Source organism: Amphiprion ocellaris, chromosome 10, assembly GCF_022539595.1.
Source record: "Amphiprion ocellaris isolate individual 3 ecotype Okinawa chromosome 10, ASM2253959v1, whole genome shotgun sequence".
NCBI lineage: Eukaryota > Metazoa > Chordata > Actinopteri > Pomacentridae > Amphiprion > Amphiprion ocellaris.
In genome coordinates, this window is record NC_072775.1 from 35936173 (window position 1) to 35961605 (window position 25433).

At 36.8% G+C, this 25433-nt stretch overlaps 1 protein-coding gene across 1 annotated transcript in view; it reads left to right on the forward strand.

The window, feature by feature from the left end:
- Window positions 1–217: 217 nt before the first annotated feature.
- Window positions 218–25433, forward strand: part of LOC111564482 (disco-interacting protein 2 homolog C) — a 125553-nt gene continuing 100337 nt past the window's right edge. The window contains exon 1 of the mRNA XM_055014708.1: window positions 218–437. Coding sequence (XP_054870683.1) covers window positions 359–437 — 79 coding nt within the window. The 5' untranslated portion in view covers window positions 218–358. The remainder of the gene's footprint in view (window positions 438–25433) is intronic.

Sequence of the window (25433 nt, forward strand, 5' to 3'; positions counted from 1 at the left end):
TAAAAATATTAAAGTTACAATGACAAAATAACATCGATATGTAATTAGTCTAAATGTCTTAAGATGTAGGTTTTCAAAGTAAATATTATTATTATTTAGACTCAGGTTTAAAAGTCTTCGTTTCAAGTTAAAGTCACATTTCTTAACCATTAGCGGCTGTTAGGCTCTTATTGTGAAGGCGCAGCGGCAGGAAGCGGAAGCCCCGTCGGCGGCAGCTTGACGGTCTGCGGAGCGGCGCAGCTGCTGCTTCACGGAGCGACTCGGACTCAGTGTCTCACTTTGGATTTTTGGGGTTTAGAGGAGATCCGCGGCAGGAGGAGCCGGACAGCCGAGCTCTCGGGCGGCTTGGATCGGCGGAATGGCGGACCGCGACCCGGGGCCGCTGCCTGCGGAGGTTCGGGCCAAACTGGCCGAGCTGGAGCTCGAGTTGTCCGAGGGTGAGTCTCGATCCGCGGTGGAGCTTCAGCGGCAGGTCGCTGCTGCTGCTGGAGGGTAGAGTTTGGAAAGTCACAAGTTCAAGTCCTGATATTAACACACACTTACACTCAGCTGATGTTTTCTAATCTGGTAGAAACTTGTAGATCTGCAGATCTTTATTGTTTCATTATTGATCATCTTCTCTGAATTTCTTGATTACTGATCCATAAAGTGTCCAGATGTTCAGTTTCCAGTGATTCTGATCAATCTGATGAACTCTGATGAAGGCCCTCCAGCAGATGAAGGCCCTCCAGCAGATGAAGGTCCTCCAGCAGATGAAGGTCCTCCAGGGTTCAGAGTTTAGTTCTGGTCCAGATGTTCAGGTTCCTGACAGACTGAAGCGATCAGATGTTCCTGATCAATAATCAGATCAATAATCAGATCAGCTGTTCAACAGTTCTGGTTTAAAGAAAAAGAAAAGTTCTTCAGATGTTCTTCTGATTTTATCTGAGCTGTGAATCCTCCAGTTTTTGCTCTAGTTTTAGGTTCATCAGAAACTAGTCAGAACATGGAGTGGATCAGTGGTTAGAACGTCAACTCACAGCTGGAAGATCCCCAGTTCTGGTTTTGGTTTTGGTTCTGGTTCTGGGATCTTTCTGAATGGAGTCTCCATGTTCTCCCTGCTGGGTTCTCCAGGTTCTCCCACAGTTCAACATCATGCTGAGGTTCATCAGTGATTCTAAATTATCTGTAGGTGTGAATGTGAGTCTCTATGTGTAGCTCTGTGATAGACTGTTACCTGTCCAGGTGAACCTGTGATAGACTGTTACCTGTCCAGGTGAACCTGTGATAGACTGTTACCTGTCCAGGTGAACCTGTGATAGACTGTTACCTGTCCAGGTGAACCTGTGATAGACTGTTACCTGTCCAGGTGAACCTGTGATAGACTGTTAGCTGTCCAGGTGTGTAGATGATGGATGGATTTTCTCATCAGACGTCTCAGATTTGATCGTTTTCTGTTTTGGAGAAAAAATAAATTTCTGCTGCAGTTTGATGATGAAGATGGTGGTGGTGATGATGATGATGATGAAGGTGATGATGAAGGTGATGATGATGATGATGATGATGATGAAGGTGATGATGAAGTTGGTGATGATGATGAAGGTGATGATGAAATTGGTGATGATGATGAAGGTGATGATGATGAAGGTGGTGATGATGATGATGAAGGTGATGATGAGGTGATGATGATGATGGTGATGATGATGTTGAAGGTGATGATGATGATGGTGATGATGATGATGAAGGTGATGATGATGATGAAGGTGATGATGAAGTTGGTGATGATGATGATGACGAAGGTGATGATGAAGATGATGATGATGAAGGTGATGATGAAGTTGGTGATGATGATGATGATGACGAAGGTGATGATGAAGATGATGATGATGAAGGTGATGATGAAGGTGATGATGAGGTGATGATGGTGATGATGATGTTGAAGGCGATGATGATGATGGTGATGATGATGATGATGAAGGTGATGATGAAGTTGGTGATGATGGTGATGACGAAGGTGATGATGAAGATGATGATGATGAAGGTGATGATGATGATGATGATGATGATGAGGGTCATAAAGGTGATGATGAAGGTGATGATGATGAGGGTGATAAAGGTGATGGTGATGATGATGATGAAGATCCCATCCAGCTGCTTTCTGGTTGGTCTGTGGTTTTGTTTCTCTAACAGGAAGTTAGTGAAACAACTAACTTGGGTTCTGGAGCTTCTTTTAGTCTCTGAGGTCTTTTAGATGCTTTCAGTTCTTTTTGGAGTTTTTTTTTTTAGTGTTTTTGTGGAGAAACTGACCAATCAGGGACAGAGTCTGAGTCATTTCCAGAGTTTCTGGTTTATTTTGGACGAATTTCGAGTAATTTTGAAGACATTTTGATTAATTTTGGTTTTAGAAGGTTCTGGAATTTGGACTGCTGTTGACTCATCAGTTATTTAGTTAAAATCATTTTAGGTGAATTTACATCATTTAGTCTGTGACTGCACCAAGTCTGGGCTTATTTTAGAATATTTCATGTTATTTTTCTACTTAAAGTCGTTTTAGATTTGAGTCATTTTCAACATGTTTGAACATTTTGAGTCTTTGTTGACGATTATCAGATTATTTTAGATCATTGTTCAAAGTTTTGAACAAACTCAGAGTTTCTCTGATTTCTGAGACTTTTATCCAAACGTTGGAGTCAAGAATATAGGTGTCCGTCTGTCCCTCTGTCCATCTGTCCCTCCATCCCTCCGTCCATCTGTCCCTCTGTCCATCTCTCCCTCCGTCCGTCTGTCTTCAGATAATCTGGCTGCTGCTGAATATTAATCTGCAGTTGATCTCAGATAATGAGTCGTTCACCTCCAAGGATTGACAACAAGCCAACGGCTTCACAGAGCTGCAAACCTGAGTTTATGTTACGGCTTTTATTCTGTAGATGTCTGTAGGCGTCTGTAGCTGTCTGTAGGCATCTGGAGATGTCTGTAGGCGTCTGTAGGCATCTGGAGATGTCTGTAGGCGTCTGGAGATGTCTGTAGGCATCTGTAGCTGTCTGTAGGCATCTGGAAATGTCTGTAGGCATCTGTAGCTGTCTGTAGGCGTCTGTAGGCATCTGTAGCTGTCTGTAGGCGTCTGTAGGCGCCTGTAGGCGTCTGTAGGTGTCTGTAGGCATCTGTAGGCATCTGTAGATGTCTGTAGCGTCTGTAGGTGTCTGTAGATGTCTGTAGGCGTCTGTAGGCATCTGTAGGCGTCTGTAGATGTCTGTAGGTGTCTGTAGGCGTCTCTAGGTGTCTGTAGACGTCTGTAGGTGTCTGTAGGCATCTGTAGGCATCTCTAGGTGTCTGTAGGCGTCTGTAGGTGTCTGCAGATGTCTGTAGGCATCTGTAGGTGTCTGTAGGCATCTGTAGATGTCTGTAGGCGTCTCTAGGTGTCTCTAGGTGTCTGTAGGCGTCTGTAGGTGTCTGTAGGCATCTGTAGGTGTCTGTAGGTGTCTGTAGGCATCTGTAGGTGTCTGTAGGCCTCCCTAGGTGTCTGTAGGCGTCTCTAGGTGTCTCTAGGTGTCTGTAGGCGTCTCTAGGTGTCTGTAGGTGTCTCTAGGCGTCTGTAGATGTCTGTAGGCGTCTGTAGGCGTCTGTAGGTGTCTCTAGGTGTCTGTAGGTGTCTCTAGGTGTCTCTCGGTGTCTGTAGGCGTCTGTAGATGTCTGTAGGCGTCTCTAGGTGTCTGTATGTGTCTGTAGACGTCTCTAGGTGTCTCTAGGTGTCAGTAGGCGTCTCTAGGTGTCTCTAGGTGTCTGTAGGCGTCTGTAGGTGTCTGTAGGCGTCTCTAGGTGTCTGCATGTGTCTGTAGGCGTCTCTAGGTGTCTGTATGTGTCTGTAGACGTCTCTAGGTGTCTCTAGGTGTCAGTAGGCATCTGTAGGCATCTGTAGGCGTCTGTAGGTGTCTGTAGGCGTCTCTAGGTGTCTCTAGGTGTCAGTAGGCATCTGTAGGTGTCTGTATGTGTCTGTAGACGTCTCTAGGTGTCTCTAGGTGTCAGTAGGCATCTGTAGGTGTCTGTATGTGTCTGTAGACGTCTCTAGGTGTCTCTAGGTGTCAGTAGGCATCTGTAGGCGTCTGTAGGTGTCTGTAGGCGTCTCTAGGTGTCTCTAGGTGTCAGTAGGCATCTGTAGGTGTCTGTAGGCGTCTCTAGGTGTTTGTAGGCGTCTGTAGGCATCTGTAGGCGTCTCTAGGTGTCTGTAGGCGTCTGTAGGCATCTGTAGGCGTCTCTAGGTGTCTGTAGGCGTCTCTAGGTGTCTCTAGGTGTCAGTAGGTGTCTTTATCTTTTTAAAATTAATTAATTGAAGTTCCGTAACACCGACTCAGTTTCCATTTTTATACTGAATTATTTTTAACCACATTTGAAAAATGTTGAACCATTTTTGAGTTATTTGTTCCATAATTGTTGCCATTCTGTAGGAATCTGAAGTCCTTCGGGGCCCGTTTGGTGGTTTTAGATGTTTTATAGTACCTGTAGATCTGGATGTTGTTGAAGGTCTTTGCGATGGAGTTGAGCAGTAGAGCTGTGGACTCAGGAAGCAGATGAGTTATGATGAAGCCTCCCAGAGCTGAAATCACTTTTTGTATTGATCCGAATAACGGCCTCACCTTCACACCGTCGCCATGGAGACACTGTTTCCTCTGCTGCGTCACAGCTGGATGGAAACTCAACTCCAGCTGCAGGAGAATCAGCAGAACCTGAACTTTCCTCAGATAAACCTGGTTGGACTCCTTCATTCGTCTCTCTGGACACGTCTTCAATCATTTAGGACATTTCTTTGTCATTTTTAAAGTCATTTTAGACGTTTGAATCATTTCAAGTTTATAAAATCGTTTAAGACATGCTTTAGTAATTCTGGGCTTTTTTAAAGTCATTTTTAGATGTTTAATGTCACTTTAGACTCATTTCGAATCATGTTGGAATCACTGGGGACAAATTTCAATTCATTTTAGAATGCATTATTAAACACCATTATTCAGAAAGTTTAAGATTTATTTCTGTCGCCTTCACTAGAAAAGAAACAGTAAGATCAGTCCTAGATGGAAGATTTATGGTTTAAAAAGTCAATAAACTACGTTTCTGACTAAGATTTAGATTTTTTTAAAATGAACTTCAGGATTATTTTACTTCACGGAGCCTCCAGCTGGTTCTCAGATACCAGAAGAATAAAAGACATTATTGAACCTGCTGGGAGGTTCCAGCTATCAGTGATCAATAATTAAAGACAGGAGCACTTAGAACAGCTGATTGGATCTGATCAATGATTGGAAGAGATGAAAGTTCAATAAAAGGCTTCAGGTCTTCAAACCTTCTGCACTTCCTGGTCCATTGGAGTCTGAATCTGCAATAATCCGACGTTAAGATGGTTTTAATCAGAGTTCAGTCTGGGATGCGATGGTGGACTTAAACTGTCCATCTGTCCTCCAGCAGTCTTTGTTTATCTCAGTGAAGAGTCTGACTGGAGACATGGAGCTGATTGATTATTATTACTGGATTATTTACTGATGTCTGATCACACGTCCACACATGAAGCTGCTCAGATTTATAAACACTGGTTTAGTCAAATCCAGTTCATCTTCAACATGAGCTCTGGTTGAGTCTTTGTCATGGTGCCCGTTGCTGCTAAACTCCCACAATGCTCTCTGCTTTAACGTGAACTGTAGTCTGAGGTCCAAAATGCCAATCAAAATTATTCAGAAATGTTCCAATGGGACGAAAGATGTCCACAATGACAAAAACCTATCCAAAACATCTTAAACCTTCTGAAAAATGGTATTTAATGACGCAAAACTTTTCTAAAATTACTTAAAATGATCCAAAATGACTCAAAAATTGTCCAAAAAGACTTAAAAATGGTTAAAAAATGATTCAGAAATTATCCAGATTGAGAAAAATGAGTCCAAAACATCTTAAACTTGATCAAAATTACTCAAAAGTGGTGCTTAATGACTCAAAACTTAGATAAAATTACTAATAAATGGTCCAAAATACTAATCAAAATTGTCCAAAATGATTCAGAAATGGTCCATAATGAGAAAAATGTGTCCAAAACATCTTAAACTTTGTTTAAAATTACTGAATACTTGTATAAATTTGCTTGCAGATTGTCCAAAATGACAACTTATATATAACCTACAGTTTTGTCCATTTTTTTTCCATGATTAAAGTGTTGATTAATATTTTTTCTGTAATCTTTTTAGACATTAACTGTAAAATAACAGTAAATAAAATGATTTCCCCATTTTTTAATCCTTATTATGCAGAATTTTTCAGCAAATATTTGTATAATTGAATTAATAATTTATAATTAATAATAATAATTTAATAAAAATGTTGATTATTGATGTGGAGCTATTAAAGTTTTGGTCTATACACAGAATTTAATCATTTTTTTTCTGTGATTTTACATTTTTTTCATCTATAATTTAACAAAACAGACAATCTATAAAACAACATTTAAAGAATCATTTACAGTCTGACATCCTCATTCTAGTTTTTAATTAAAATAACACCAAATATCTGTAAAATAACAGTATTTTTACTGATTTAAATACAGTAAAAGTGTATATTTCATGTGAACTAATTTACAGTTTTAGCCTCTTTTAAAATGATTTTTTTTACAGTCAACATTTAATTTGATTTTCTGTGTTTATTATATATTATTTATATTTTTACAAACCAGAACATTTATTAAAATAACAGTTACATTTTTCACTCTTTAATATTTTATTTATTTATTACCATTTTTTCACTCCTTAATATACATATTTTTTTATTTCAAATAGTGGAAAATATCTGTAAAATAAAATTTTTTAGCTGATTGTCATAAAGTAAAAAAAATTACAAAATAACTAATTAATAATTAATTTTGATAAAAAATACAGATTTTTGATGCAGACATTGTTTATAATTTTGGCCTCTATTTATTTTATTTTTTTAAACATTTTTCACTGTTTAATATACATAATGTTTTATTTCAAATAGTGGAAAATATCTGTAAAATAATATTTTTTAGTTGATTAAAATAAAGCAAGAAAAATGGTAAAAGAACAAAATATTTATAAAAACACATTATTTATAGTATTTTTAGTCAACATGTAAATAAATGTTTTTTCGGCGGTTTTCTTAAGGTGGTTTTCTTAAGGTGGTTTTCTTAAGGCGGTATTATTAAGGCGGTTCTGAAGAATTTCCTGCGACCGCATGCAGCTCTGCAACTGCTGCTGGTGATGTCATCGCTGGGGGGGGGGGGGGGGGGGGGGGGTTCTGGCAGATTGCATCATTAAGCCGCTCAGACGCGCTTTCAGCCGTCGCATGCTTTAATGCAGCTGCTGCAGAAACATTCTGAGCTGCTTTTATCGTGAACCGTTCTCCTGCTGAGGGTTTTATTCCTGAAACATTAAACGAAGCTCAGAGCTGCAGCTTCTCAGGTTTCACTGCAACACAAAGTCCTGCAGCCGGAGATCAGAAACGACAAACAGGCAGGAGGGTTTCTGCTACAAACCTCTGCAAACCTCTACACACTCAGATTTATTATTAAAAGAAAACAATCATCAAAAAAAATCCCCAAAATGACCTCATTTATAAACAGTAAAAACAGAAAACATCTCCAGATTTCCTACTTTCAGCTGGACCTTGAACGTCTCGTCGGTAAAAATAAAACTATTGATAATATTTTACTAAAACGGCTCCACTCATTCTAGATATTTAATTATTAGTATTTTTCAGACTCTATATAATCAGTTTTCTGTAGTTTAACGCCGTTTTTGTCAGTTTGTGTTGTTTTTCTTGTTTTGTGCTCGTTTTTGGTGTTTTTTTGTCTCTTTCTGGAGCTTCTGTCTCCCTCAGATATTAATCTCCATGGATCCTCTACAAACTCTGTGGTTTTGTTTCCTTTCAGTCGTTTTCTGTCGTCTTTTTCTACAGTTGTCTCCTGTCTTTCATTTTGTGACTCGTTTCTTGTTTCATGTCACATTTTTGTCATTTTACGTCTTTTCTTATTTTGTGTTGTTTTGGGGTTTTATTTTGTCGTTTCGTGTCTCATCTTTCGTTTTTATTGTCTCCTTTCTGTTGTTTTCTGTCTTGTTTTGTCATTTTGTGTCTCGTTTGTCTTGTTTTGTGTCATTTTGTGTTGTTTTTTTGGCATTCAGTGTCTTGTTTCTGTCATTTTTTGTTGTTTTCTGTCCAGTTTTGTGTCTCGTTTGTCACTTTTGTGTCGTTTTGTCTTGTTTTTTGTTGTTTTGTGTCCCGTTTGTGTCGTTTCATCTTGTTTTACAGCGTTCTGTCTCATTTTTGTAATTTTCTGTCTAATTTGTTTCGTTTTATGTCTTGCTTCTGTCACCTTGTCTTGTTTTTTTGCCCTTTTGTGTCATTTTTTGGTCTCATTTTTGTCATTTTGTGTCATTTGATTCGTTTCATGACGTTTTTTTGTTGTTTTGTGTTTGTGGTTGTGTTGTCTCCTCATCCTGTAGATGTTGTTCTATCTCCAGACGTTTCCTCTCTCCTCTGCTCATCATCTGTAGATGTTTCTCCATGCTGGATGGATCTCCAACTACCTGCTCGTCTGTTCTCTGTTTCTGCTGATTTATTGATTTACTCATCCAGTAGCTGTGGTTTTCCCTGAAACACTGCCTGCAGTTCAACCTCATATGTTTTTGTAATGTTTCTGTTGGTCCAGGAGTCACGGTTTCATCAAGACATTCAGAATGTTTAGTTTCTACTGAATCTCTTTAAAGCTAACACTTTATTTTTGGATAATTTTAACTGAGATGTGGAATGAAGAGAAATATGATTTTAAACTCAGATTTTCAGCTCCAGTGGTGGAAATCTTCCTCATGAAGACCTTCATGAAGCTGTTTCAGGTCTTTATTGGGCGTCTGCAGCCTGTTATCTGGGTTTTTACTCATTTCTGCTATTAAATGAAACCACATCTGTAATTTATTGGCTATTATTGGTGGAGGAGACCAAACTGGAGCTAAAAGGACTTTGGCTTTCTCAGCTTCAAGTTCCTGAGTTTGTTTGAAGATTCTGATCTTTGCTGTGATCTGAACCCTGATGATTGGAGGGCTGAGTCTGAGACGATCGTTATAATTCTGGTTAATGACGTCTGTCTCGGCTCTTCCTCCTCGGTGTGACCTTCTGGTCAGAGAAGCTCTGAGCGTTGGAGGGTGAAGCTGAAGGTCTGGAGGTCTGAAGGTCTGGAGGTGTGAAGTTCTGAAGGTCTGAATGTCTGGAGGTCTGGAGGTGTGAAGGTCTGGAGGTCTGGAGGTGTGAAGGTCTGAAGGTCTGGAGGTCTGGAGGTCTGAAGGTGTGAAGGTCTGGAGGTCTGGAGGTGTGAAGGTCTGAAGGTCTGGAGGTCTGGAGGTGTGAAGGTCTGAAGGTCTGGAGGTCTGAAGGTCTGGAGGTCTGGAGGTCTGAAGGTGTGAAGGTCTGGAGGTCTGGAGGTCTGAAGGTCTGAAGGTCTGGAGGTCTGAAGGTCTGGAGGTCTGAAGGTGTGAAGGTCTGGAGGTCTGGAGGTGTGAAGGTCTGGAGGTCTGAAGGTCTGAAGGTCTGGAGGTCTGAAGGTCTGAAGGTCTGGAGGTCTGAAGGTCTGGAGGTGTGGAGGTCTGAAGGTCTGAAGGTCTGGAGGTCTGAAGGTCTGAAGGTCTGAATGTCTGGAGGTCTGGAGGTCTGAAGGTCTGAAGGTCTGAATGTCTGGAGGTCTGGAGGTCTGAAGGTCTGGAGGTGTGAAGTTCTGAAGGTCTGAATGTCTGGAGGTCTGGAGGTGTGAAGGTCTGAAGGTCTGAGCTGCTGCTGAACTCCAGGACCAGGAGGAGGACTAATGAACAAAGAGCAGCAGAATGTGGATGGAAACGACTCGTGTGGAAAAACTGCTGGTCTAGAAGAACAGCAGAGGTTGAAGGTGATCCAAACATCAAACGACTAGTTCAAGGTGGGAAAATGAATCCAGACCAAAAGTCCCGGACGTTTTATTTTTTTGTAGAATCTGGTTCCAGCCAACGGTTAATTTTTGGTGATTTTTGAGCATAAAATATCTGACTGTTTAGTCAACAGAGAGCATCTCATGAAGGTTTTTATTATTATTTCTTGTGTTTTTAGGCTACAGATTAATTATTGTGTCCTGGTTTGAAACTGATCTGCAGGATAACCAGAGGAACGAAGCCTCGTCAGATCAACACGTGTTAAAAACGCGACTTTCTGATGTTTTTCTTCTTCTAAATCTTAAATGAGTCGTCATCTCTCTGCTCTGAGGAAATGCTGCCTGCATCCACAAACATCCTGAATTTTATTTACCAGAACGTTGGCTGCAGCTGAGTCGATCTTCGCTTCACGGTTGTACGAAGAAGTCCAGAATTTTTTATTTTTTACAGAATCTGGTTGAAGTTAACGGTTTATTTTTGAAACATTTTTAAACGAGACATTTAATAGAAAAGTAGAAAAACCTCCTCCTGGTTCCTGCTGCTCTCCCACCGACTCAGTTCTGCTGTTAGATGAGACCAGATCTAGATTCTGACCCTGAAATGAAGGAAGAGGAACCTTCAGAGTCGATGTATTCAGATGTTCCTTTCAGGCTAAAACTAAAAGTTTCTCCGTTATCCCTCCAGCTGACCTCACACAAAATCACATAAACAAGATGCAAAATTACAAAAACGAGACGCAAAATCACATAAACGAGACGCAAAATCACAAAAACGAGACACAAAATCATAAAAATGAAACACAAAATCATCAAAATTAGACAAAATCATCAAAACAAGACACAAAATCACAAAAACGAGACACAATCACTTAAACGAGACAAAATCATCAAAACAAGACACAAAATGACAAAAATGAGAAACAAAATCACAAAAACAAAACAAACTCACAAAAACGAAACACAAAATCATCAAAAACAAAACACAAAACGACAAAAACGAGACAAAAAACGAGAAAGGAGACAAAATCCCATCAGCTCAGATTCAGTTCTTTGTGTGAAACTCGGATCATCTGCAGCTTTTGCAGAGTTTGGTGTTTGGGTTTGTTTCCTCAGAAGCAGCAGCAGGAAGCAGCGTTTCCAGGTTTAATGTGAGCTCAGATGGTGGATCGGTTACACAACGCCGCCCCGTTTGGATGAACTCTGAGGTATGAGGTCAGCTGAGAGGATCCAGCTGATCCATCTGCTGCAGCCCTTCATCTGCAGCAGCTGCAGGCTAAAAGCAGCACAACAATAAACCAGGAGGACTGTTAGCTGGAAAAAGGACAAACTGCCGAGCTTTAAAACAGATAAACTTTATGGATGCCTTACTAGTACTTAAAAGTACTTTATCAGCTAGCTTTATCCAGCTAAATCTAACAGCTAGCTTTATCCAGCTAAATAGACAGCTAGCTTTATCCAGCTAAATCTAACGGCTAGCTTTATCCAGCTAAATCTAACGGCTAGCTTTATCCAGCTAAATCTAACGGCTAGCTTTATCCAGCTAAATCCAACGGCTAGCTTTATCCAGCTAACTTTATCCAGCTAAATCTAACGGCTAGCTTTATCCAGCTAACTTTATCCAGCTAAATCTAACGGCTAGCTTTATCCAGCTAAATCTAACGGCTAGCTTTATCCAGCAAAATCTAACGGCTAGCTTTATCCAGCTAAATCCAACGGCTAGCTTTATCCAGCTAACTTTATCCAGCTAAATCTAATGGCTAGCTTTATCCAGCTAAATCTAATGGCTAGCTTTATCCAGCTAAATCCAATGGCTAGCTTTATCCAGCTAACTTTATCCAGCTAAATCTAACGGCTAGCTTTATCCAGCTAAATCTAACGGCTAGCTTTATCCAGCTAAATCTAACGGATAGCTTTATCCAGCTAAATCCAATGGCTAGTTTTATCCAGCTAACTTTATCCAGCTAAATCTAACAGCTAACTTTATCCAGCTAACTTTATACAGATAAATATAACGGCTAACTTTTTCCAGATAAATCTAACAGCTAACTTTATCCAGAAAAATCTAACAGCTAACTTTATCCAGCTAAATCTGACGGCTAACTTTATCCAGCTAAATCTAATGGCTAACTTTATCCAGCTAACTTTATACAGATTAATATAATGGCTAACTTTATCCAGCTAAATCTAACGGCTAACTTTATCCAGCTAACTTTATACAGATAAATATAATGGCTAACTTTATCCAGCTAACTTTATACAGATAAATATAATGGCTAACTTTATCCAGCTAAATCTAACGGCTAACTTTGTCCAGCTAACTTTATACAGATAAATATAATGGCTAACTTTATCCAGATAAATCTAACAGCTAACTTTATCCAGCTAACTTTATCCAGATAAATAGAATGGCTAACTTTATCCAGCTAACTTTATACAGATAAATAGAACGGCTAACTTTATCCAGCTAACTTTATACAGATAAATCTAACGGAAGGTACCGAGGGTAACGGCTAACTTTATCCAGTTTATCCAATAATTTGTAAAACAACTGAAAGTATTTTCCAGTTTTCACTAATTCTTTAAAACAACAGCAAATATGTGTAAAATAATTGGACTTCTAACTGATTTAAATACGGTTGAAATTGTCAAATTTTATGGTCAAATGCTGTAAAAAACTAAATGACTAAATAACTATATAGTAACTAACTATACTGAAATTATGTCCATTATTTTGTCCAGTTTTTTTATACATTCAACATCTAAATTCACACTTTTTCTCTATTTTGTCTGTAATTTAACAAAACTGAGTAAATCTGTAAAGTTACTAAAGTGATTTAACAGTTTTTATTCCTTAGTAAACATATTGTTCTTTAAAGCAATGACAAGTTTGTCTGATGTAAAATAATAAATACAACAAAATAGTCTAATTTTACACGTAAAAGTTTTTTTAAATAATTAGTATGAAGTCCAGATTGAAATGTGGACGTTCTTCACAGTTTGTTCTTTTTATTTTACAGTTAATGTGTAAACTTTTCCTTTTATCTGTGATTTTACTTGTTATTTATAATTTAAGAAAACAGGAACAATCTATGAAATAATAAATTATTCCAAAAATCTACCTTTAAACCCAAAAACCATAAAAGCAGAATTTAAGAGCGTTACGTTTGATTTTTTGATTCCGTTTAGATGCTCTGTTGGACGTTTAATGTCAGAAAGTTTAGTTTTTATTTACTACGTGTTCGAAGCTTCTCCTCCATTTTCTGGGTTTCCACGGTGACGGGTCCATCTGACGTGTGATTGGTCGGCTGAAGATGTGCTAATCAGATCTGAACCTGTTGTTTAGTTTTCTGGTTTTATCTCCAGACCAAACAGCAGCAGTAAAAACGGTGAGTCTGGTTGTTCTGCTCTCCGCTGTCAGACGGAACTCTTATCAGATCACAGCGACCTGCAATCTGATGCCACAAAATCCAAACAAACGTGTAAAAACTGAGCAGCTCTTCAAATGTTCGTTCATCTGTCTGCTGGAAAATCCCAAAGCGACACCTCGTTTTGTTCCACATATTCAGTTAACCCTCGTGTCGTGCTGCGGGTCAAAATTAACCCGTTTAAAAGTTTGAAAATGTGGAGAAGAAATGTACACTGCTCAAAAAAGTTGAAGGAACACTTTGAAAACACATCATATTTCAATGCGAGGACAAAACAAACTGGATATTTACATTGATATGGACTGGATAATGTGTTGGGAATGAAAAGATGCCACATCGCTTGATGGAAATGAAAATGATCATTTCTTGCTGAATTCAAGACACCCCAAAACTCAAAGTGAAGAACTGATGGTGCAGGCTGGTCCATCTTTCTGAAATTCCTCTACAGCAACTCAGAATGGTACCCAGTAGTTTGTATGGCCTCCATGTGCTTGTATGCAGCCTGACGATGTCAGGGCTCTGAATGAGACGATGGATGGTGTCTTGAGGTATCTCCTCCTAGATCTGGACCAGGGCATCACTGAGCTCCTGGACAGTCTGAGGAGCAACCTGGTGGTGTTGGATGGACCAAAACATAATGTTCCAAAGGTGTTCTATTGGGTTCAGGTCAGGTGAGCGTGGGGACCAGTTAATGGTATCACTTCCTTCATCCTCCAGGAACTGCATGAATTCTCTTACCACATGAGGACAGGCATTGTCATGCACCAGGAGGAATCCAGGAACACTGCACCAGTGTAGGGTCTGACAGTGGGTCCAAGGACAAACCAGTCATGCTGAACAATACTACAGGCAGCAGAACGATCTGCACAGCTTCTCCAGACCCTTTCATGTCTGTCACATGTGCTCATGATGAACCTGCTCTCATGTGTGAAAAGCACAGAGCACCAGTGATGGACCTGCCAGTTCCTGTGTTCTATGGCAAATACCAACCGAGCTCCACGGTGCTGGTCAGTGAACACAGGATCCACTAGAGGACATCAGGTCCTCAGACCTTCCTCATTGCATCTCTTTCTGATTGTTTGGTCAGAGACATTCACACCAGTGTTCTGCTGGAGGTCATTTTCTAGAGCTACTGCAGAGCTCATCCTGTTCCTCCTTGCATAAAGGAGCAGATATCTGTCCTGCTGATGGGTTGAGGACCTTCTACAGTCCTGTACAGCTCTCCTAGACTAACTGCCTGTCTCCTGGAACCTCCTTCATGTTCTTCAGACTGTGCTGGGAGACACAGCAAACCTTCTGGTATCCTGGAGGAGTTGGACTGTCTATGCAACCTCTGTAGGGTCCAGGTATCACCTCATGCTACCAGCAGTGACACTGACTCTAGCCAAATGCAAAACTAGTGAAAAACAGTCAGAAAACACGAGGAGGGAAAAAATGTCAGTGGCCTTCACCTGTAAACTCATTCCTGTTTTGAGGGTTGTCTCATTGTTAGCCCTCTACTGCGCCTGTTGTTCATTTAATGAACACCAAAGCAGCTGAAACTGACTAAAAACCACCTCTGTTACTTACTTGACCAGATCAGTATCCCAGAAGTTTGACTGACTTGATGCAATACTTAGATTAAAAAGTGTTCCTTTAATTTTTTTGAGCAGTGTATTTCCACAGTGAAACTTCTGATGTCCACATTTTCAACATTTTTGGGAAATCTGTGAACATTTTTTGGTGGAAAAAAAGAAATGTTAAAAATGTTTCTTAGGAACATTCACATAAAAATCCACCAAAATCCACTGGATTTTGGTGGATTTTTATGTGAATGTTCTTTAGAAAATATTAGAAGTTTTACTGATATATATGGAATCACTTTAGATATTTTTAGGATTTTTTGGAAGATTTTTATTCATTTTTTGAAAATATTTACAAGAATTTTCTTGTTAAATTTGGGGGATTTTTTTAAAAATAAAACTTTTAAGGGAAACTTTTAAAGAATTATTGGAATTTTCTTCCTGAAGGTTTTGTAAATTTTCAGAAATTTGTAGAATTTTTTTGCAGAATTTTTGGATTTTTTTCAGACAGGGAAACAATGTTTTTTGCTGCCCGTAAATGAGGACAATAGGAGGATTAAAGAAAGCAGATGGTGAAGCTGTTGGAGGATCCATTCAGCAACAAAAACACGACAAAAATCAGGTGAAACGACTAAGTTGCGTTGTGGAGATCCATTCAGCACGGTGAAACAAACAGGAAACCACAACATCAGTGCTGGTGGTCTGAAACTGTCCAAAGTTACAAAAAATGATTTCTTAATCTCTTGAAACTTTTTAGGAAATGACACAAATTGGACACAACGCAACAAAAATGAGATGGAACACAATAAAACGACACAAAAGGGACAGAAAACGACTGAAAAGGACAAAAAATAGACACAAAACGACACAAAAGACACACAAATTGCCACAAACGAGACTCAGAACGCCAAATAAAACAAGACAAAATGACACCAATGTGACAGAAAATAACAGAAAAGGACAAAAACCAGACGTAAAACAACAAAAACTGGATGCTAAATATCAACAAGTAGATAGAAAAGGACGATAAAGTGAAGAAAAATGTCAGAGAATGCAAAAATATCACAATAAAATAAAGTCAGCATGGCTCAGAAACAGTGAACAGAGGAACGAGTTGTTGGAGATCCATCCAGCATGGAGAAACATCTACTACAGCTGTAAATAGTCACATTTAAAATAGATCAAAATTTGTCAAAAATGACATAAACTTGTGCAATATCTGTGTAAAAATGGTCAGAAATGACTCAAAAACTGTCTAAAATGTCAGAAATCTGTGCAGAATGGTTGAAAAAAATATTCTAAATGTTCCAAAACTTGTTAAAAATCAATGTCAGAGAAAAACCGAAGCTACTGGATGAATAAATAAATGCAGCAGAAACAGACCAGAGGAGCAGATAGTTGGAGATCCATCCAGGATGGAGAAACATCTAGAGATGATGAGCAGAGTAGAGAGGAAACATGGAGATAGAAGAACATCTACAGGATGAGGAGATAAAACAACCACTAGCAAGACACAAAATGTAAAAAATGAGATGAAACAACAAAAAAACATCATGAAACGACACAAAATGACAAAAACGACCAAAAAAATGACCCAAAAAGGCAAAAAAGCACAACAAAGTGACAGAAGCAAGAAATAAAACAACACAAATTAGCCACAAAGCAACAAAAAATAGACACGAAACAACAAAAATGAGACAGAATGCAATAAAACAAGATGAAACAACACAAATGAGACAGAAAACAACAAAAAATAGACACAAAACAACCCACAAGACACAAACGAGACTCAGAATGCCAAAAAACAAAACAAAACCGCCTCGAAACAAGAAAAACGAGACACAGAATGACAAAAAAACAAAACAAAACTGCCTCAAAACAAGAAAAACGAGACAAAGAATGACAAAAATGAGACGTGAAACAACAGAAAGGAGACGAAGCTGTTCCAGAAAGACCTGAGATGTCAGAAAAAAAACAACAAAAACAAGACAAAAAATGACCAAAGTCACGTGAAATGACTAAATTATGACGTTGTTGTAGATCCATTCAGGATGAATGTTACTGTAATATTTTTCTACTCATTAAAGGAAGTGAGTCTGAGTTTATTTTCCAGAAGTTTCTGCATTTTCCTGTAATTTCAACCATTTGATGAACAAAAACTTTGCTTAAGTAAATAAACTCCAAGTAACTGAACTGGTTTATTCTCAGATAAAATCACAGAAATTTACAACAAAAATCAGTATTTTTATTAATAGATGTCTTCCTTTACATCATTTAACTGTAAAATAACACTTTTATGGATTTAATTTAGCTGAAAACAACACAAAATGTTCACAGTATTTATAAAAAATGTGTCTTTATGTATTTTTTCGGTAAAACTGTCAAATATTTTCTTGTCAGTGAGTTTCTGTTTGGATGTTTGAGTCTCATTAACAGATAAACCTTCATGTTCTGCTTTAATTATTAAACCTTGTTTCTCCTCTAAACTCTTTAATTCATCTGTTGTTTTTCTGATTATAAACCAGCAGCTGCAGATTTCTGCTCCACGTTTCTCTGAGAGGTTTAGAATTATTCATAACTTCCGCTTTGGTTTCATATTTGTTGTTTTCCTGCTGGAGGTCAGTGAGGCGACGTTGAATCAGGAGCAGCAGATGGTTCCTCTGGCTGGTTCCTGCTGGTTCCTGCTGGTTCCTGCTGGTTCCTGCGGGTTCCTGCTGGTTCCTGCGGGTTCCTGCTGGTTCCTGCTGGTTCCTGCTGGTTCCTGCTGGTTCCTGCGGGTTCCTGCTGGTTCCTGCTGGTTCCTGCGGGTTCCTGCTGGTTCCTGCTGGTTCCTGCTGGTTCCTGCTGCCTCCACCATGCTAGAACCTCCATCTGATCAGAGCTCAGGCTGTTATCCTTTTCAACAGGAGACAGAAACCCGATGTGAAGGCTTATTTCCACATTTTCATCCAGTGTATTTTAAATGTTGTTTTACAGTATTTTTAGGTATCTGCTGTATATTTCTTACAGTGAATGTTCGGTTTAGTTTAACTCTCCTGTTGTCCTCATTTACGGGCGCCAGAAAATATTGTTTCCTTGTCTGAAAAAATACTAAAATTCAGCAAAAAAAATCCCCAAATTTCTGAAAATTTGCAAAACTTTCAGAAAGTTCCAATAATTCCTTAAAAATTTCCCTGAAAAGTTTTATTTTAAACAAATCAACCAAATGTAGCAAGAAAATTCTTGTAAATATTTTCAAAAACTGAGTAAAAATCTATCAAAAAACCTTAAAAATATCCAGTGATTGCATATATATCAGTAAAACTTATAGTTTCTTTAAGAACATTCACATAAAATTAAATTTTTTGTGAATGTTCTTAAAGAAACTTTTTAACATTTTTTTTCCACCAAATTTTTTTTAGAAATTTCCCAAAAATGTTGAAAATGTGGACATCAGAAGTTTCACTGTGAAAATATATTTTTTCCAACATTATCAAACTTTAAAACGCAACAATTTGACCCGCAGGACGACACGAGAGTTAAATCTGAAATAAAACGTGTTTAATGTTTGGAGACTTATTGCTGGTTAAAATAAAACTTATTGCTGGTTTAAATAAAGACTTATTGCTGGTTTAAATAAAGACTTATTGCTGGTTAAAATAAAACTTATTGCTGGTTTAAATAAAACTTATTGCTGGTTAAAATAAAACTTATTGCTGGTTAAAATAAAACTTATTGCTGGTTTAAATAAAGACTTATTGCTGGTTTAAATAAAGACTTATTGCTGGTTAAAATAAAACTTATTGCTGGTTTAAATAAAACTTATTGCTGGTTAAAATAAAACTTATTGCTGGTTAAAATAAAACTTATTGCTGGTTAAAATAAAACTTATTGCTGGTTTAAATAAAACTTATTGCTGGTTAAAATAAAACTTATTGCTGGTTAAAATAAAACTTATTGCTGGTTAAAATAAAACTTATTGCTGGTTTAAATAAAACTTATTGCTGGTTTAAATAAAACTTATTGCTGGTTTAAATAAAACTTATTGCTGGTTAAAATAAAACTTATTGCTGGTTTAAATAAAACTTATTGCTGGTTTAAATAAAACTTATTGCTGGTTTAAATAAAACTTATTGCTGGTTTAAATAAAGACTTATTGCTGGTTTAAATAAAGACTTATTGCTGGTTAAAATAAAACGTATTGCTGGTTAAAATAAAACTTATTGCTGGTTTAAATAAAACTTATTGCTGGTTAAAATAAAACTTATTGCTGGTTTAAATAAAGACTTATTGCTGGTTAAAATAAAACGTATTGCTGGTTAAAATAAAACTTATTGCTGGTTAAAATAAAACTTATTGCTGGTTAAAATAAAACTTATTGCTGGTTTAAATAAAACTTATTGCTGGTTAAAATAAAACTTATTGCTGGTTAAAATAAAACTTATTGCTGGTTAAAATAAAACTTATTGCTGGTTAAAATAAAACTTATTGCTGGTTTAAATAAAACTTATTGCTGGTTTAAATAAAACTTATTGCTGGTTTAAATAAAACTTATTGCTGGTTAAAATAAAACTTATTGCTGGTTTAAATAAAACTTATTGCTGGTTTAAATAAAACTTATTGCTGGTTTAAATAAAACTTATTGCTGGTTTAAATAAAACTTATTGCTGGTTAAAATAAAACTTATTGCTGGTTTAAATAAAACTTATTGCTGGTTTAAATAAAACTTATTGCTGGTTTAAATAAAACTTATTGCTGGTTTAAATAAAACTTATTGCTGGTTAAAATAAAACTTATTGCTGGTTAAAATAAAACTTATTGCTGGTTAAAATAAAACTTATTGCTGGTTTAAATAAAGACTTATTGCTGGTTTAAATAAAACTTATTGCTGGTTAAAATAAAACTTATTGCTGGTTAAAATAAAACTTATTGCTGGTTAAAATAAAACTTATTGCTGGTTTAAATAAAACTTATTGCTGGTTTAAATAAAACTTATTGCTGGTTTAAATAAAACTTATTGCTGGTTAAAATAAAACTTATTGCTGGTTTAAATAAAACTTATTGCTGGTTTAAATAAAACTTATTGCTGGTTTAAATAAAACTTATTGCTGGTTAAAATAAAACTTATTGCTGGTTTAAATAAAACTTATTGCTGGTTAAAATAAAACTTATTGCTGGTTAAAATAAAACTTATTGCTGGTTTAAATAAAGACTTATTGCTGGTTAAAATAAAACGTATTGCTGGTTAAAATAAAACTTATTGCTGGTTTAAATAAAACTTATTGCTGGTTTAAATAAAGCTGCTCTGTTCTGTAGCCGATGGGGATTTTATTCACATGACAGAAAAACTGGATCACGTCTTGTTTTTCTCTTGCAGTTTCCTGGAGGGAAGCTGAAAGATGCCTTATGTAAAATAATGACATTAAACACATTAAAATAAAAGCATATGTCTGTAAAATAATGATGTTAAATACGCTAAAATAGATTTCTTCAAGTTTCAGTTCCATTTTATTCAGATTTTTAGTCATTTTGAACAACTGTCCAGTCATTGTGGACACATTTCAAACTATTTTGGACAAGCTTTGAATGATTTTTGCCTAATTTTTCTTTCATTCTGGAGAATTTCTCAGTGATTTTGACAGCTTTCGTTGAGTTAGTCGAAGCTGGTTGTTCTGTTAGACGTGCAGGACTTTATGTTGTAGAGAAAAATGATCCAGGGAGGAACAATGAGACAGAAACATCTTTATTTAGGGTTTTGTTGAACAGATCTTAGTGTTTTCTTTTTGTCTTTAACGACTCCTACAGGTTGTAGTCATGGACAGTTAGATGGTTTTCTGAGGCGGGAGCAGAAAAACACCCAGAAACTGTTCAGACCTCCAGGAGTTAAATGTAATAATAAATGTTGATGAAGACAGAAGAACGTGGAGGAACCTGCTGGAGGAACCTGCTGGAAAAACCTGCTGGAAAAACCTGCTGGAAAAACCTGCTGAGGAACCTGCTGGAGGAACCTGGTCTAGATCAACCTGAGGAGGAAGTACAGGTTGCATAATGCTCAGGGATTGGTCCAGAAACCCACTTAGAGCTTCTTATTGGCTGCAGCCCAGAGACCAGCTGATCTCCAGGAGGGATTAAAGCGCCGTTACACAACCGGCGGCTCCGTCTGATTGGATGATGAGAAGATGCTTATTGTTGTCCTGCCGAGGTGAAGCCAGGTGGAGGTCAGGCTGCTTCTGTGTTCAGACACAAAGATCTCCTGAATCCTGACCAGAGACACAAACGAGAACAAAACGACTTAAAATATGTCCAAAATAGATGAAAACTTGAACAAAATGACACAAAACTTCAATAAAATGACCTGAAAGCTAAACGAAATGACTGGAAACTTTAACAAAATAGCTTCAAACGTGAACAAAATGACTCAAGTTTGTCCAGAATTTCCAGAATAACTGGAAACATAAATAAAATATTTTGAAACTTGTCCAAAATTATTTAAATTTTGTCCAAAACATCTTAAAGTTTGTCCAAAATAGTTTAAAGCTGAAACAGAATGACATGAAACTTAAATAAAATGACCTGAAAACTAAACAAAATGAATGAAAACTTCAACAAAATAACTCAAAATCTGTTAAAATGAATCGAAGTTTGTGCAAAGTGGCTCAAAACCTGACTAAAATAAATCAAAACCTGAATTAAATGACTTGAATCTTTTCCAAAATGAATCAAAACTTAAACAACCTTAAACAAAATGTCTGGAAACTTCCATAAAATGACCTAAAATCTGAACAAAATAACTCAAAATTTGTCCTAAATGGTGTAAAACTTAAGTAAAATGACTCAAAACTTGATTAAAATGAATCGAAACCTGAACAAAATGACTCAAAATGTGTTAAATTTCTTTCTTTATTTTACAAAAATCCTGTTTTTACAAAATAACTATTGTTAATAACAATAAAAATGAACGTTCAGAATCTTAAATAACTTTTCTGTTTCGTTTCTATTTTTCTGCTCAGTTCAGGTTCAGGTCAGAGTTTGATTCGGTTCTTCTGAAAAACTGAACATCTGGGAGCTGTAGTCCTTTAACCTCCATGTTTGTAGTCCACTCCAGTCTCCTCTTCTTCACCTCTTTCTTTCTTTCTTTTTTTCATTTCAAACATTCCTTCAGTTCTTTTTCTTCCTCCACTCTGAGGTTTTCTGAATCTGAACTTTCTTCTAGAACCAGAAGAGCAGATCGTCTGTTGTTCCGTCCAATTTTCTCCAGAAGGACGGAGGTTCTCGTTGTTCCGTCGGTTTTTTAACTTCATCGTCTGCTTCCAGTAAAAACGCGAATCTGTTCCTCATAATAAAATCAAATCCCAGAAACAGATTAGAACAGATATTTTCGGTCATTTGAAAGAACTATTCTGTATAATAAGAACCAAAAAATGGTAAATTATTTTCACTGCTTCAACCTCAGCATGTTTAGAAATTAATTTCACAAATTTTTTTTTTCTGTTTTACTGAAAATTCACTCCGTTTTTACTGCGTCTAAATCAGCAGAAAATATTAATTTTATTTCAGATTTCAAAAATAAAGTGATGTTTGTCAGGAACTTTATAAAAGGTTGATCGGTTTTAAACGGATTCGTCCTCCAGCCCTTTTTAAAAATGTTTTTACAACATTTGACTGTAAAATTCCTCATTTTTAATGAGATTTAAATCAAATGTTTGGACATAATTTCCTAATTTTACTGTTATTTATCTGTTTCTTCTTTTTACAGAAGACAGAAAGGAGCTTTATCATTAAACTGGACGGTTTTTAAACCAAACTTTCACTTTTAAAAAAGGAAAAAAACAGTAAAGGAGTGAAAAAGTCGTAGACAAACCTCGAACTGAATTCTGGTGAAAATTCTCCCTTAACTTTAAATGTGAACGTTTAAATGAAACACTAACAGACCAGTGAGCTACTGGACGCTTAAAGATGATAAAAACTCTGGACCTTCGCTTAGCTGTGTGTCGATGAGTGGAGGTTTTCCGTTTCCTCTGTCCTTCATTTCCTTCACAGTTTAACTGAGTTTATTCTAGATTCTAAGTAAGAAATCAGAACAAAGGAGGATAAAAAAATGGACCTTTATTGAGTTTATTGTGAGGTTAAAGGACTTTTGTTGAATTTATTTTTGGATAAATGACTTTTGTTGAGTTTATTGTTAAATTAAAGGACTTTTTCAAAATGGAAACTCACTGACAGGTACATGTAGACTTTATCTCAGCAGTAATAATAATAATAATAATAATATTCAGAATATTAAACTGAACAATGTTCCAAAAATCTAAATGAAACCAAACTCAGCAGATAAAATCAGACCAAAGAACACGAGTCCAGAGAAAACAAACAAAAGCAAATAAATAGAATAGAATAGAAATGCTTTATTAACGTATTGATAAAATATTATATAAATTGTAGAATTATCTTTAGAATTATGTATATAAAATTCTAAAATAAAAATTCTAAAATGATAAAATTATATATATAAATTATGCAGAAATAGAATAGAGTAAAATATTTTAAATAAAAGAATACAGAAAAACTTTCCAAAGAGGACAGTTCATTAGGAGGTGAATAAACCTGTCAATAAACATTTAAAAGACAGAAATTAATCGTTCTTTATTAAAATTTTTTTAGATTTGTCATCCAACATGAAAGTGAAAATCAGTTTTAAATAATTTCGTAAAACTTTATTTTACGTTCAGTTCTCAGTTTCAGATTAAATAAAGTTTTCTTTGTTTAACTTTTCTTCTCTTTCTAAACCGACATGCTTTTTTTGTTCCAACCGTTGGTGTTTAAAGAGAACAGAGAGTTTCACACATTTCTGATCTGTGGAGGAAACAGAAAGAAAGGATTGAACTCTGGAGGTCAGTCAGTCTCTGAGCAGGAAAAATGGAAACTCCCGACGTTTGAGTCCAGCAGCTGTTTTAAAGAAACACGAGGCTGGAATCTGGATTATCGTTGGCTTTAATGTCCAGAAATCCGTTAGCTGTGGTGCTAATTAAAGCTGCTGCTGTTAAAAAAGACACTAATTAAAGCTGCAGTTGTTCAAAACGCTCCCGTTCCTGCTTCAGATGTTCCTCCTGCTGTTTATGAAGTCAAACTGGTTTTAACGTCAGAAGAAACTCACTGGAACACGAGTTAAAGACTTAGAAACGTGTTTTTAAGACAAACTAAACCTCAGATCTGTGTTTGTTTCTTCATTTTATCGTCTTGAACTCGTGCTGTTGTCAGAAGCTCGCCTCAGCAGAAGATAAACTCTTTGTTTTGCTCCTCTGAAGCTGAAAGCTCTCAGGCTGGTTTCAATTTTCTGCAGCTCGTCTCTCAGACCAGGAATGTGTGTCGCAGCTGCAGATGTGTGGTTTGGTGTGTGTGTTTGTGTGTGTTTCTGTGTGTGTGTTTCTGTTGCTGCGGCAGGAATGTGTTGCTGTGACGACCGGCGACAGATGCTGCAGGCGACCGGCAACATCTGTGTGCATGAGTGTGCATGAATGTGTGCGATTGTGTGCGATTGTTTGTGAGGCTGGACACCTCCAGAAAGACTCTTTGTGTGTCGACTTCAGGCCCACAAGGAATTCTGGGATGCGTGGGAGCTGCAGCCCGTAAAAGCCGAGGAGGAACGACAGTCTTTTCCCTTCAGTCTGAAAAGTCCAAAAAGGCAGGACGGAAAATGTCCAGCAGCAGAGTGGAGTTATCGTTCTGAAATGATCCCCGTTTCAGCTCGTCGGTTTCTAAACTCTGTCTAATTTGGACCATAAAGTCACTAAAGTTGTTTTGAATAAAAGTGCGTTTGTTTATTAGATCTATTTAACCCTTGTGTCATCCTGTGGGTCAAATTGACCCGTTTTAAAGTTTGAAAATGTGGAAAAGAATATATTTTTATGTCCACATTTTCAACATTTTTGAACATTTTTTTGGTATAAGAAAAGAAATGTTTTTTAAAAAATGTTTCTTTAAGAATATTCACAAAAACTTCAACCAAAATCCAGCGAATTTCGCTGAACTTTTAGGGAATTATTGGAGTTTTGTTCCTGAAGGTTATGCAAATTTTCAGAAATTTGGGGAATTTTTTTGCTGAAGTTTTGGATTTTTAAAAAAAATAAATTTTTTTTTGTATAATTTGAAGAAGTTTTAAGGACTTTTGAATTTTTTTAGTTGTTTTTAAATTTTTTCAGTAGTATTGGATGATTAAATGTTATTTTGAACAATACTGAGGAAATTTTTTTGTGATTTTGGACAACTTTAATGTCATTTGGAACAAGTTTTTAGATAACTTTCAACAATTATTGAATAATTCTATCTAAATATGGAGAAAACTCTAAAAAAGTTGTTGTGGACAAACTTTAATGTTGTTAGGTGGTTGGTCACAACTATTAGAGACGATGGAAGAACAAACCAGGATCATCTGGAGACATGAATCTGTTTCTAAACTAGTTTCTAAACAAATCTTCTAGAAGAGTTCCAGGAACCTAAACTGCTTTTTCTGTCTTTTATTTTCTGTTTTGAGTCACTTTCTGGTTCAGTTTA